The sequence below is a fragment of the Brienomyrus brachyistius genome, chromosome 13 (genome assembly GCF_023856365.1).
Source record: "Brienomyrus brachyistius isolate T26 chromosome 13, BBRACH_0.4, whole genome shotgun sequence".
NCBI classification, from domain to species: Eukaryota; Metazoa; Chordata; class Actinopteri; order Osteoglossiformes; family Mormyridae; genus Brienomyrus; species Brienomyrus brachyistius.
In genome coordinates, this window is record NC_064545.1 from 7,164,811 (window position 1) to 7,180,806 (window position 15,996).

The 15,996-nt window shown below is 48.7% G+C and overlaps 1 protein-coding gene across 1 annotated transcript in view; it reads right to left on the reverse strand.

Moving 5' to 3' along the window:
• The window catches only part of dusp8a (dual specificity phosphatase 8a), a 44,150-nt gene that overhangs the window by 17,096 nt on the left and 11,058 nt on the right, over window positions 1-15,996 (reverse strand). The window contains 2 exon segments of the mRNA XM_048973489.1: window positions 9,616-9,693; window positions 9,696-9,753. Of these exon segments, the coding sequence (XP_048829446.1) occupies window positions 9,616-9,693; window positions 9,696-9,753 (136 nt within the window).

A 15,996-nucleotide genomic window follows, 5' to 3' on the forward strand; every position in this document is an offset into this window, starting at 1 on the left:
GGTGCACACTGGAAATGCGTAGCGGGTGACTTATGGGAATGGGAGTTATAGAGTTATGGGGAGTGACATCCACAACTGCATGCTTCACACTGGAGCCCTGAACTCGAGGATCCAAATTTAGCCTGTTTAGCATGGAAAATCTCCAGCCTTTGACAGGAAATGAGTGCGGGATTGCGTCACTGGTGCATGTGTGGGGCAGGGGGGGTTACAAAGTGGAAGAGCAGGGGGAGGGGAGGGGGGATTCGTTCTGTACTTTTAACGGGTATATGAAAGGAACACAAGCAACATGGGGAAACCCCATGACACAGAACTTATGCCGTCCCACACCATATTTAAAAAAAACAAGTTAATTTAAAATTCTGCTGTGCAATACTGAACATAAGCAGCATTTACAGCATACGGGTGACTGTCCGTCTGTCTAAGGCAGCTGGCTCAGAGGCTCCAAGCCGAACTCAGCTCTGTGCATTAATGTCCGGATTTTTTTTAACACTGCAGGAGCCCATTCAGTTCACTTGCCGCTTTTCCCTGTTCAGACTTTGGGTGGATTTCACAATTTTGATTAAGGGAAGCATATTAGCAAACTTAAAAAAAAGCTCAGTGTGTCACGACAGTGGAAAAAAAGCTGCAGTTAAGGTAAATGGTGGAAAGCAAATAAAGGAATACCAGGAATTTACCACATACACAGCATACCATCAGATAACGGATGGAATTCACATACATGGGTTGAAAAAATGGCACGACGGGTTCGTTCATGCGCCTTTTGCGTTTTGAATAAACTGGCACATGACATGTGCCAACCACTTTATTTAGCCTTGTTATCACCTTTGGGGGGGGGGGGGGACACGATCATTACGCATCGTGTACTGCAAGCAAGACCTGCACACAGTCGACTCCCAGAATGCAGCTGTCAGGGGGAGATATATCCAAATGTGTTTTTATATGAGACAACGACTGTGTCACGTCAGGAACAGCAGCTGGAGAAATATTTGGCGGGAGGATCAACTCAGTTTCCAGCTCAGCCAAAAGGGGCTTCAATCCTTTGGCCGCTGGATAAGGCTGCTTTTCTCTGTACCCAGGCCACTATTCCAGTCCTGGTTCTTGTTGCTGAAGCTCTCTTCTTTATCCTAAATAACAGTCTTTCTCAAGGGCCCCAGTGAGAGCTTAGATTAGCTCACTTAACAGACTGCATCTCTCCTACTGTAAATCAGATGCAGTCAGGAGAGCAGATTTTAGATAATAACCCCTGTGAGCTATCATCACGATTGCCCCTGCGGTGAGACAACAGCTAGACACAATGAAAAGTGTGGTGGTATGACAGACATTCTGAAGGTTTCCAGACCAGTGTCTCCCAACCCAGTCCTCTGGGACCCCCAGACAGTCCACTTTTTTTGCTCCTTCCCAGCTTCCAGCCAATCAAGAATTCCTGAATACCTGGTATGTGTGTGCTGGGGGCTGGGAGGGATCTGGGGGTCCCTGAGGACTGGGTTGTGAAACACAGTTCTAGACAACCCAAATTACAGGAGTTGACCTATATCTATACAGTAGGAAACTCGTAGAAATAGGATGGCTTCCCTCACCCAGAACACCCAGGATGGCTTCCCTTATGCAAAACACAATAAATATACCAAGAAAATCCAGAAAATAGGTAGAGGATAAAGGAGCTACTGGAGACTGTAGATAGTGCTCCATGTCGCCGCTTGGGCCCTTTAAGGCTAAGGGGGTTGGCGGTAGGGGGGTGCTTGAAGAACAGTTAAATCTTCCCCAGAGGGAATAGCAGAAATGCACTGGCATCACGTCATGCTGAAAAGATCCAGCGAACAGGGGCCCCTGGAGTTTATGTTCAACAGGGGGGAAAAAATTACACAAAGCACATGATATGAGAGGACTGTGAGACTGAGCTATTGATTTATACAAGATCAAATCTGATGACGTGCTGGAAAGCAAGGGAAGCAGGGACACTGTGTCATCGGGCAGAGACTCCGGCACTAGCATCGTCCGTTATGTCATTCTTTACTCATTTCCAGGGACCCCAACATAACAGGTCATCCTGCTATCTTCCGAAATTCCTTGCTGATGCCATGAACTCCAGCATCCAAATCTAAACAGAACCCAACCATGGGTCAGCACTGTGTGGACAAAGCAATGTAAATCGTATAAGATTGGGATAATGGCAAACGCTAATCAAGAGAAGATGCATGGGGTCTATCAAATGCATGGGGTCTTGGGGTAGGCAGGCATAACTAAACAAAAAGTAACAACGTAAGGGCGTTGCAGGGCCATCACAATTATCAACATCTGACTAGAATATCAAGTTAAAAGAATATAAACTCACGAAGAATCATTATGTCATATTGTATGATCTCTGCCACCCTGGCAGTCTTTGCCAGTACGAGTTCCTCAAATTTGGGACCACAGCGTTGCCTTGAGAAACAAGGTCAAGAAAGGTTCTTTGCGCGGAGCAGGATGGGGTCACCGTCCACAGAAATCCACAACCAGATGTGGGAAGGAAGATTCCCAAATATGTGACCAAAAAGGAAAGAAAAACACTACCGGAGAAAAAGAGTTTGTCACAAGGCGGGGAAAATGGAAACATCTAAATGAGAAGTTGCAAGGAAAACTGTCATGATGGAAAAATCCAGGGACCATGACTTACTGATGATTCAGCAACACATACAAATTATGAAGTGCTATTTCAAACCGTGTCACACACAATTAATAACTATTTGGACGTCACCATTTTAGACCTACATGGTCATTTGGTTGCATTAATTACTAGGTAGGTGCTGAAATCCACAAAGAAATGGACTGCATCTGTGAGCCCAAAATTTGTATGGAGTAACAGAGCAGTGTCCTGGTTTCCATTTCCCATCAGGCACTGCTTTCTGAGCTGCATATCGCCCTCACTGGCACGAGGAGCCAAGGTGGTGCCCCAGAGCACTGACGCAAATCACAGCATAAACAGAAACGCAGCGGAACATCGCCCCCGTATTTACAAATCATATCCCTCCACTGATTCTTCTCACCCAGCGACATTATCCTGAGAGGACAGGGGGCCTTGGCAGGATCAGGACCACACAGAGTCTCCTGACTAACATGCGATCCTCCAGGGGAGCGGGAAATATCATGAGGTGTAACCAAATCTCTGTGACAGCAGGAAGAGACAAATAAAGTCACCTTTGTCACACGGACACGTGAGGGGGGGGCACAGCCTTCAATCTCCGCAAACCTGGGGTGGAGATACTATATAGCAAAAATAAATCTGCATGGGTTTTACTTTCAAAGCGGCACCCCCAATTAATACACTTCCTTTTAGTGTTTTGAGATTTAATTCTACCAACTGCAAAGTCTCTCTCTATCCATCTCAGGAAGTCTCTACGAGGGGAACAAGAACCAGATTGTCGATGGCCGTGTATGTCATGATTTGGACCTGGGAGCCCGGGATCCGTACAGAGCTGTGTGGCTCTCCCACGATTATGCAGCCGCCCCCAGCTACAGTACGACCGTCACTGTAGTGAGAAGATGGACATGGCTGCTAGCCAGGCTGGCTGCAAGCAGCCAGTGCTGCACTGCAGCGAAAGTAATGGAAAGGATGAACAGTCTTTGCAGATGCAAGCGACCTGTTGGGCGACCCCTACAGGACACCCATGCCATCAGACACGTGCCTCTGCATTTGTTTTGCAATTAAAATCCAGGCTAAAATCATTAACCGATTCACAAAACAACAGAAGGACACATTGTGCTGTATCCATCATGGATTGATTAATGGTTTCATTACTTTTACATGCGTGAATAATAATGAATACATTTAACAGGGTAATATAGCTTCATTGTATGGGATTAAGTGTGCATTTTCTCTGACTTAAAGGTCGTCCCTTTGACCTCCGGTACCTGCAGAGGGAGCAAGGGTCATCATGCCGACTGGGCTGGGCAGCAGCTGGCAGATACCATGTCTGCTGTAGCGCTCTATAAATAGAAGTCCATTTTTGTCCTAGAAGGGGTGTGGGGGGGGTGTTTGATTCACAGTACTGCCATGGGGCTCCCCTGGGAGGTTACCTCACCTTGCTGTGGCACCCGCACGTACTTCTCAATGAAGTCACTAAGCCCCCCCCGCATCCCCCCTGACAGACGCCTCATGTTCTGCGCAGCTCGGTAATGGATCTGAGCTGGAGAAAGAGAGGAAGCCAGCAGGACGCGATGCGGATCCCTGGGGACTGGAGGTGGCGGCAGAGGAGAGCGGAGGGAAGCAGGCAGTGACTGCACTGCATCTCCTGTCGTGCTAAGGAATCAAGCGTTTTGGGTTTCAAACCTTGTGATGATGCCATCTAGAAATGGCCGTCCGGGTCTGCGGATGTGAGAGGTGGCTGTGTTTAAGACCTTATTCCCACTACCGCTGCCGGTACTCCTTCACCATCCTAGTCCCATCTACCATCTCAGAATTCCCTGTGCAGCCCCATCATCTGATCCCATTTATCCCGGGTGACAACACAGCCACGCACAATAAACTAGAACAACTGAATCAGTTAAAGAGCAAAAACTCCATTAGGCCAGAACTCTGAAAATCATCCCTGAAAGCCATTCGCCACTGTGATCCCACTTAAACCATCTTCTCATAACAGGCAGCTCTACTGGTTTATTACAGATCAGCTCATATTTATTACAGATAAGCTTTATTATTGTTGCTGCAGTAACTGTTTTATTACATCCAAGCAGTGAATTGTGTGCGTCACAGTGAGAAGTATAAGGTCATGGGTCAGGTGAGCGATCATCCGGTGTTTTACCCCACCCCCGCCAAAAGATGCCCCCACTTCAATGAGACTCGGAAAAAACACCGACAGATGGCCCAGAGGCTGACAGATTAAACAGACCCATAGCACATCTGTGGCCTGCGGGGTCTGGTATTAATCTCACTCCACGTCCAATTTTGCCTTGTCTGTCCCACCCAGGCACCTGAATAGGTGACACTCTATTGCATCCACTCGTCAAAAAAATAAGGACAAACACGGAAGCCAGGGGCCGTCTGGAGTACAAGTCTGGCCTGGGGAGGGCTGAGCGCAGCTGGGCGTGTGACGTCATCCGCTGGTCTTCGCGCGGAGCAGGAGGCCGCCAGGAGACGCGCACTGGCTTACAGCTATCAAAGCCGCATGGCTTCTTTAGCATTTGGAATGCGACTCCTCTCTGCGGATTCAGAGCCGCATCCTGAACAGTAAGCTGAAGGAAAAATTGCAGAAAGACTAAAAAAAAACACTTTATTTAATGCGACCGCGCGGCACAAGTAGGAAAGTCGCAGTCAACTTGGGCGTTATGTATCTGAACGTGAGCTACGGGAATGACACCGAGACCGGCACTTGTGCTAAAAACTGCCTGTCTCGCTCGAGGGCCTCTTAGAACTCAGCCCCTAGATCTTCATGCGACCAGAACATTAGCATTTCCTCAGGAATATATCAGCTTGAATGTGCGTCAGCGGGGACATGTGACAACGCGCAGGCACGGGAAAGGGGGTGGGAGATCGTCGTCACCCCCCTCGTTATCGTCCCTGGGGCTCCAGAGCTGAGAAGTCTGAGCCTTCACTTCTAAGAGCGCAGCAGTAGCTTGCAGATTTCGTAGCGACTGTGCTCTTCAAAGCTGCAATGTTGCTTTTTTAACCTGCTGTTTCTTGCACTGAGTGCTCTGCATCTCGCTTGCTTAGTCGGAGGCGCACGCTATCTCCATCAGGAGCCCGACAGCTCCCCCAGAGAGGCAGATGGAGAATCAGAGTTTACACTTTCGTTGGGGGCTTAACCCATCTGTCCTGGGGGGGTTGGGAGGGAAGGGTGCCTCTGCACATAGTGTGGGTGAGAAAAGAGAGCTGGTGTTTGAGGATGTGAACCTCACAGCCAGATATGAGGTCACCAGTGCTGCTAAGAAGCTCATAAATCAGGAGCGGTGTGAAACGGACGGGGTGCTGGGCATGCGATCGATCTGCCCGTCCCGGGCGAGACAGTCGGTCTGCGGAGGAGCGGTATGGACTCTTCCACAGGACAGTGGGCTCCTTGAGTTTCGTAGGACTTTCGGCTTGGAGCCCTCAAAGGAGGCGCCTCTGTGAGGCTAAGTGTGGGAGTGACGCCCGCAGGCTGAGAGTCCGACAGCCAGGTTAGCACTGCCCCTCCCCGACAGGTCACTCAAGTCGGCACATACCGTGACAATACGCCCAACGGCGGGAAAGATGGGGAAGGTGCTGTCAGGCTCGCTGTGTCCGGGACCTATTCGCACGTACTCTCTGACCTGCCCGGCCATGACAGGAAACCAGAAACGAAAGGCCAGAGCGGTCAAGGCATCGTGAAGGAGAAAACCAGGACAGAGGCAAACGAGAAGCAGGAATCTGTTGGTGGGGGGGCGCGGTTCCATCTAGCTGTCAAAATCCTTCTCGAAGGGCTACGTCGCATTTGAAATATCACCCGGGCGACATGTCGGATAGCTGGCCCTCAAACCCAGGCACCATAACGAAGCGCTGCTAATTAGGCCGCAGAAGGAGTCCGTCAGGCCTTCGGCGCCGACTGCCCGACCGTCTCTCCGACCCGCTGCACCGATGACGCACAGAACACTAATACCAGCCGCCGGGGCGGGACTAGGAGCAGTCTTTGGCATCAAAACTGCCCTATAAGGACTTTGTTTTGGTGTCATTTCCACAAAACTAATAAAATAACTTAATCTGTATTTGTGTTGTTTTACTGCGGTGCCTGTTAAAATGCGTAAAACCTCACTATTAGCAATGATCTTTATCTTTAGCTCTGGGCTGGCTATCTACCAGGGGCTGTTTGGTCACCTCAGCAAGCTCTTACTGGAAGTTTCATCATCTGTAAGGCCACACTGGCCCCACTGAGGGAGATCGCAACTCACACGGTATCCTGGGGGGGAGAAAAAAAATCCAGATGCCAGAGAAAAGCCCCTGGAAGTGGCATAGATGCGGACGCAAAGCGGGGCCCGCTGGAGTCGTCTTTGCTGCAGCAGCCTGCTGATTGGCTGGCTTTCCCCAGCCTTCCACTTCCACTGTTGTCAGGGAAACGGCAGGATACAGAGATGTTGGGAAGCGAAGGCCCTGCTTGCTGCCACGCGTCCCAGCAACGGAAAGCATCTCAGAAAAGCTGACGGCGTTACCTCTTATGCTAAGCTGCGCGCCATTAACTGGCAGGGGTTTCGGTCGGTCACAAAGCAGCACTGGGACACCGAGTCTCTGCAAACGGTGGCGCTCGCTTCAAGTGACTCATCAAAAAAAAAAAGGTATAATCCCCTTGCATCATCATAATCAGAGATTTGCAGGGAAAACCCGATGCCTTGGCACTGCCCCCACAGACCTGGCTAAAAAGCATCTGGGTTCATTTTTCACAGTGACACATCTGGGTCAAGATGCTCCCAAAAAAACTCTTTGTAAAACATTATGCTGAGGGTGCCTGCAGTCTCTCATTAGAAGGGCTTCTATCCCTTATGCAGGGGGTTTAGCTGCGCGTATGTGAGGTCCTGATAAAGAGCTAACCACCAAGAATTACTTCTGCAAAGAAATTTAAAACACTTTTAAATGCCAAGGCAGAACTGAGCCATATTAGTGTCTGTCTCCAGGACGACCAAGTCCAGGACCACACCGGTGACTGCAGAGAATATGTTGAGATAATTTCCTTTCCCTGCCACTTAACCAAAAAAATAGCAACCGAAACTCCCACCTAGGCTGTGAGACTGTTAATCCCCACGTAAACCCACCCAGACAATGACGTGAGAAATTTTTTGAGGGATTTTTGAGTATAGGTCCAGAGTGTGTGTGTGTGTGTGGGGGGGGGGGATTCAGATTCCATGGTAATGTGGATGTTAGAACTTCCTGATCTATCTAATGCGATCAGAGAGGCTTACCTGGTTCAGCTACGATCACGGATAGAGATTCGCACAGCTGACAGAACTACTCAGTTCTATGAATCACAGTAGCAATCAGCATATAAATGAAATCTAAAGTTTAAAAGCGTGCTTTTTTTGTGAGGCTTTAGGGAGAGGTTATAACGCCCGACAGCCTTTACACCATTTTAATTTCCACCATAATTTGGAACACGATGCACTGTGGGCTTGGGGGGGGGGGGGGGGGGGGTTGCGGAGATGGCCACAGCTGGGACATTTGCTTCAGCACCATTGGACCAGAATTCCCCAGGAGGGGAGGGGGGGCAGACTGAGAATTAGACAAAGATGTAATCAATGCATGCTGGCTGTGTTATTTTACTGTCCTATATATGTGAAATTTGCCCTCAGTGGAACCTCCACTCCCGCCCAGTTGCTATAGCTACTGCCCTGCGGGAAAGTGCACGAGAGCTGCACGGTAATTCTGTGTGGCCGACCCACCTGCCTGGAGACAGACACACACCATGGGGCAGGCAGTGATACCAAACAAAGAAGTCCGATTCAGTTATTCGGAACCACCTGGATGCAGTTATATTAGACACAGCTTCGGAACCCAGTTAAGACAACCAATTCATTTGAAGAAAACTAGCTATGCTAGCAGTTTTAAAGGCTGTAGGACACCTTGCTGGCATGGAGAAGATCTAGAACGTGCTGGATTTATCCCATTAGGCTGCCACAGAGACAGAACTACAGCAGTACACCATGTGTTGACTCGACGAACAGATAATTATGGGAATTTTGAGCTTGACGGCCAGCAATGCAGAAGCAGAACCTGGTCTGTCTGTTTTTCTTTAGCGCTTAAACAATTATTTTATTTTTAACTTATGCTTTCAATCAAACTTAAAGTGAGAGAACATCAGTAGAGCTGAAACCATCCTATCAGGCGCAGCCTGTCCAACATACTGGACACAGAAAATTTTGATATAATTGGCGACCCCTACTGGTAAAATAAAGCATGACATGATACGATGTCTGCAGAGATTTTTTTCTCCCATGCCTCTGAACAGTGCAGTCGCCCTCTATGGGTGTAATGCAGATAAACATGAGCACCCTTGGGGTCATGAAAAGATTAAGAGTATATCCTGATTAGATCCTGATCAGATCCTGATCAGGATGGTGTGCAGCTCAGCGGTTTTAGGGATTTGGGCCCGTGCCCAGAAGGTCATGGGTTCAAATCCTGCAGCTGCCAGAGTTATCAAACCGCTACTGAGCAAGACACCCAGCTACTCCAGAGGCTGGACACTGGCTGATCCTCGGCCCTGACCCCAGAACTGTGTGCCTCATGGAAAGCAAGAAAACCAACAAATTCCTGATATTAAAGTACCTGATATAAAAAGTGGCCATTCATAAGGGCCGCAGTTGTGTTGCTAAATGATGATGGTAACCAGAATTAAATTTTAAAGTCTGAAGTCACCGTGCGAAGAAACACTGAAGTGAAAGAATGAGTTATTGATTGTGAAGACCACATTTCACTAGTGGGGTTTGTGTCACTTGCAGAGGTGGAGATTTCAGGTCCAGAGAGTACAAATCCAGACCAGGATTTAGTTTCAACCAACCAGTTGAGCATAAAGAGTCACAAGACACGAAATACTCAACTGGTTGGTTGAAGCAAAATCCTGAACTGGATTTGTACTCTCTGGACCTGAAATCTCCACCTCTGGTCAGTTGGCCGCACGGTGGGGCAAAGCTTCCGGAACTTACCTGTGAGCAGGGACACCCGGTGGAAGCGGTTCTCCAGCTTGCCTAGCAGGATGTAGAGGAAGCTGTCTTTGGAGAGCAGGCTGCGTCCTGGGTACTCTGGTCGTACACCACCACCTCCTGCCTCCTCCCCAAGTCCACCTGCAGGCAATGCACAGACGGGCCGAAGCATTACAGACCGCAGCCTTTTTGCAGGTTGCGGGGGAAAAATGTCACACTCTCTAGCTATTAATGGTGTTTCATTAGCTGGGGGGAATTTGCTCCACAGCAGAAAACATATTCTAAACTAAATAGCTAAATAAAATTAATAACAAGTGTGGATGTCGTATGCTGGTTAAAGACAATAAAGGAGATAAGGCAGCAGCCTGGTTAGCTCTGTACTAATGAAGGAGGATGTCAAGCAGGCATTGTTGTTGAAGCTACTGCTGGCTTTGGACCATAAGGGCAGGCTTGGGGGGTGGGGGGTTGCACTCTTCTCATTGGGTAAAGATGTAGCATCCAGCAGTCGACCCAAACTGCCGCAAACGGGGGAAAAAAAGGGTTTGTAAACCATGCAAGGCTGGCACGACGCCTGTATGGAAAGTGTGACTATATCGCTGTGTTCACAGGACATGCTGATTTCTGTAGGCGCGGATGGGACACTGTTCACTAACAGCGTGAATATTTTTACAAATCTGAAAATACCGCTGGTATGACAAATTTGTTTAGAGTGCAAGATAACGTCCCAAAAATAGCAGACATACAAAGATATGCAGCATGATTATGGCTGTAACTGTAGTGCTCATTCACTTCTAGGTAATGCTTCATTTAAATAAGAGAGCTAATGGATTTTAACTTCAATAGCCTTGCTATAAAGAGTAATGGTTAGCATGCATGTGAACTTACCACCTCTGAGCATCCAGCGAACTTTGGCTCGCGTGTGTGTGTGTGTGTGTGTGTGTGTGTGTGTGTGTGTGTGTGTGTGTGTGTGTGTGTGTTTAGCTGAGCAATATATTACATTGCAAGGACCGAATATCCCCTCAACGTGATAGAACCTTTTATTTTTGTTGTGGGGGGAAATTCAATTTTATAATAGTCTGTGACTGCAATCAAAAAGCTAAAAATGCCAAAAGTCTTGTATTCTGTTTGTTTACTTATGGTTAAGGTTAGGTGGGAGGTATGGTTGTCCTTCTTGGGACAGGTCTGTGTGTGTGTGTGTGTGTGTGTGTGTGTGTGTGTGTGTGAGAGAGACTCATACCTAGCAGTGTACCTGGGTGTGCAAAGCCCCTAGGTATTAATGCAGGGCCTGTTCTAGTCACAAGATTACAATCAGCTGGACCAGGAGGCAATATTAGAACAGCAAGATGAACAACTGAGCAGAACGGGAGTGGCCTGTTGATGAGAACCAGGGGGGTTCTGCTATGCAGTAGCCTTTACAAAATGAGATTATGGGAGCTGCATCTGGTCATTTTTCCCACTTCTTCACCTAAAATATACACTAGTGGTCAAAACTGTGGAAACACTTCCAGATTTAGAGACTCTCCCCGAGCCGTGCTTTCCAATCAGCCACAGCGACTAAGTGACGCTTCTACCTCAAGAGAGTCAGCGCACTTCGCTCACCGACACAAATTTGTCAGACCTCCTCAACAGTAACTGCTGCTTCGAGACGACAGCCCTGGCTTCACCGTTCACCCCCCCCACCGGTCACCCAGAAACCTCCTCGCAGCTAGCAGAGGGCTGATAAGCGGTGGTACGACAGCACGGTAAAGCAATCGGAATTTGGTGGGTGTGTGTTTATGGTTGCTCGCTCAGTGTTCACATGCGCTGCTCTTTGCACATGACCTTGTGAATTTTTGAACGTGTGTGTGCCGCCCCACCGGTGATGTCACATAGGTGATGTCACGTAGGTGATGTCACATAGGTGATGTCACATAGGTGATGTCACATAGGTGATGTCACATAGGTGATGTCACATAGGTGATGTCACATAGTGATGCCATAGTGAACCCAAGGTCAGAGACTGGTATTAGATGACAGCACGTGGCTCCTGACTGGTACAGCTCATGTCTTCCACCCTTCTGTTAACGTGGACGAGCTCCAGTTTGGCCTTCGGTCTTAAAGGGCCGGTCCCTGCCCCCCCCCACCCCCCAGACTCGGTCTGTCTGAAAAAACATGGCATCTCCAGTCTAAAGCGTCTGACGAACAAGCACTTCACCACAATCTCAACAAGGCTGTTGAGTGAGTCTAGAAGGGAGTTTGCTGAGTACTAGACACCCAGCTGGTTGTCATAGACACCCAGCCCCCGCCCCCCCGTCACTCCGACTACCCAGGGCGCAATCGGCTCCTCTGTTATCTTCTGGAGCTCTCAGCTGCCCTCCACCCTGAACAAGGTGCTCTGCCTTAATTGGATTATAGCTAAACTGGGTGAATGACATCACCGGAAGACATTAGATACATGGTAGGAGGCGATGTAACAACACAGGAATTAGGGCGCAGGCACAGGAGACGAGACACGGCACCCAGGCAGAAAATACGGGGACATATTACCAGGGCGGCACGAAAAGAGCCATGATACCATGTTTCTGAAATCATAAACCACACCCATGTAGAACATCCCATTTGACCAAACACAAACCGCTTACCCTAGATGACACGCTAAAATTCCTAAAGCAGGCTAAAGGTTCTGGGTCCACCAAAACCCTGCTGGGATCCGCCCAAACCCGGATGAGAGACTGATATCGACACAGAATGGCTGAACCTACCAGTACTATCCTTTTCTGCTTTTCTCTTAAGCTATTAATGTTAATTTGCCCAGTTTCAAGAGAAATAAAGAGGCATTGACTCTCAGATGCGGATGGAGCATGCTGCAGGACGGAGGTCACTGTCGTGCGGCCATCAAGAAAACATTACGGCTGGGCAATAAGCTAAAATATTAGATAGGGATTATAAAAGTGGAACAGCAATGCAGTTCTCCATTAGGGGGCGGATAGAGCTATATTGTAGAATGTAGCATCACTGTTAAAGGCACAGACCAAAGACTGTAAGGTCACGGCATGGCCGCAGAACCCATGAGTGAAGCACTTAGTCTGCTGCAGTAAAGTATCTAACTGCGAAAATGGATAAAAATGGCACTAATGGCATGGAGACAGGTGTAATTTTCAAGACACTTCCTGGCAGGAAGAGGTGCATTCTGGGATTGGGCCTTCCCCATGAGCGGCCAAGCAACTTATCAAATGTCACACGCCTTCACGTAAAAAGGATTCTGGATCTTCGGCAGCTGTTTGCCCTGACGGGCATAACCCCAAACCGCAAAGCCATTAATACCCGGGACCTGCCACTGCTCACGCGTGTGACACATGAACATGTGACACCCGGACATGCTATGACCGCACAGGGCTGAAGGAGCTCCCACTCGGCGACCGAACAAGGCTCCTCCGCGCTGTGACCTCTAAGGTCGTCTCCGATTTCAGACCTGGGACTGCATTCGCATCAACGCGGAGCTGGCCTTCAGTGAAACCCAAACCGATGACATCGGCGTACAGAATGCGGCAGAGGGGAAAACCAGCATGACGCAGAGGCGGCAATCAAACGAATGAAACGTCGTTTTGTTTTAAATGATCGTCTACAAACATACGCTCAATGCGGCGCTTAATGTCATGACAACAAGCAGAGGAAACAGAAACGTCCTCGCAAGGTCGGTGCCCGAATCGACACCATCACAACCTTCACCCTACCACCCTCACCACCATCTGTCTACATAACTGAACATTATCCCCTTAAACAGCACATGGAACCTTAACAGATTCTTTCTAATTCCTACCAATGCGGCCAAGCATCTCCTGGGATTCTGTCATCTCATTCCCAGCTCACCGGTTACTCATTATGCACCACGATGCTCTCTATAAACTGTCCCAGTGGTCGCAGGTACAGTACATGCACACCCTGGAAACCCAACACACACGGTACAGGATGTTCCTGTGCTCAGTTCCATAGGTGCTAAACGCAGAGCAAAACAACCAGCTTCAACTTCCTCCGTCAAATCCGTGTACTTTGTCATCTGTTTATTGATTATTTAAACACTGCTTATTGGTTCGGTCACTCGTCATTCCACCCAGAGCGTATATGTGTTTAGCCTAAACACATACAATACATGCTGGCATGTTATGCGATGGCCAGCGGCTCGTAATCAGGCTGATCCTCTGATGGGGACAGAGCAGAGGAATTTGCTGCCCAGAGACTATAAAAGTCTCATATCTTGGCCATAAAGAAAAACATTTTCCTTGCCCTGCAGGTACAGGATACAAGAATGTTGGCTGTGGCATCATTGATGGGCGTGGGGTTAAATATGTGGCCCACCCAGACAACTATTTATTGAGGGAGGAGGTACAAGTGAGGAACTAATGATCAATTACATCAGAATCATGGGAATATTACAAATTAACATAAAAGATTAATACAAAGATCAGGAAGGTTAGAGTGTCACTCCCCCATTATATATGAGGCAGTGAGAAACATTGAGTCCACTGGACATCATACAGGAAGTGACATCACATTGACATGACAAGCCAGTGGAAGTTTGGGGTGGTAGAGTTTCACGTTCGCAATAAAGAGCCATGTTTGTCGTTTGCAGCCGATGAGTGACCGCCTGAGCCGATAATTACAGATCAGTAACGATTTCCAGAAGCGGTTAGTCTTGCAGCACATCGCCATAAGCCAATCTGTGATCTAGGCCTAATGGATTCTTTTAGACGTTGCCCAGCCTCAGATTATGTAACAGCAACCTGAATTACCTGAGGGACTTCATGAGGGAGGCTGCAGAAAGTCATGTAACGTGTCAACCAGGTCATGTGACCAGTAAAACTGCGACCAATCAGTTCAGGAAAAGTAAATGCTCATGGTAACTGTGTGTAGCACTGCATACGGTGTGGATGAGTAGCACAACAGTAGCAGCAGGCCTGCTGACGCAGTGAATTGCAGCGGAATAAGCAGTGCAAGCGCCTGCTTCAGCAAAGCAGGTTTCCGCTGCAGTGCCCTGGCAGCTGTTCCACATCCCATCCAACACCTCCAAGGTGATTTGCTGCCCCCCCCCCCCCCCCCCCCCCCCCCCCCCCCCCGCCTGGCCCCAGCAAACCCAGTCAAAAGGCCCCGTGGCCAGGTAGCCATTTCTCAAGCATCCCATCATTGAGCAACACCATCATGTGAATACTTCACATCAGCGTCTCCTCTGTAATAAACTCTTCCAGAACATTCTCCCCCTCTTTCCCTGGATCAGGGGTCACTGGATCACTGCGTGCGCTGCACCATGACACCAGCCGGGAAACACTCGCTGCGAAGTCTGTGTCCCTTCTACGGCAGGACAGCGAGCATACTGGAGGTGACTAGCTGACACGCACAACACAAACGGCAGACTGGGCTAGTCCATGGAGGCAGGATGCGAAACATGCGCTAAAAGCCCCAACTATTTGTACTCTCACAATGACATCATTCTAGGGGAATTTCCGGTGTGAAAAGACTCAGATCATCTGGATTTAATCCATGGGGTGAGTCCACGGACGGGATGGGAGAAACCAAACTTTACATACTATTTCACAGAGTTTCCATGAGCTCTCCATGAATTAAAGTCTGACAAAGGCTCTCGCTTGACTTTAAAGGCACTTAAATTTTCATGAGGTGGAAGGAGAGGCATGTATCCAGTTGCTGCAGAGGGTTATTGTGGGCGGACCGCTGCGGCTGAAAGCCCATTAACCTGCGGAGCGCAGAGTTCACCAAGAAAACACAAACAGGCGACGCCAGCCAAGGCGGCTTTCCATACAGGAAACGCCCAACACTCCCCTTCCTGTGAAGTCCCCTCATCTGGCTGCATGCAGCCCAGACACCTACGGCTTCGTGCAGGCGCTCTACACAAAGCAGGCCTCCTCATGATATTAAGCAGTCAGGAGTCACCGAGTTCAGCATAATCTTAAGGCGGATTTTTCTTTGGATCATTGGGCTCAATGACGATTTCATTTAGAAGGGGTTTTGTTTATTGATCTTTGCGGTCCGACACGCTCGTTAACATGAGGGCGGGGGCCCTCTTATACAAGTCCTGTTTTTTGCCTTTGATTCTCTCTGCTGTAATTGATCCCGTTAAGATAATCAGACCTGAATCACGACAGGCGGCGTGTAGATAAGACGGATCGAAACCAGCAATATCCAACTGCGCAACCCAGTCCCAGGATGCATCTCACCGTGGGTAGACGCCTGATCAAAATATCAATGACTGCATCACGAATGACAAAGGATAGGCGTGCAGTTAAGCGCCGAGCCACTGCTAATCGTCGGGCCGTGTTTGGACATCTACCAGTGTTATGTAACGAAACCCATTTAAGTGGTGCGAGGATCCATGGTGAAAACTGTAAACAGAGA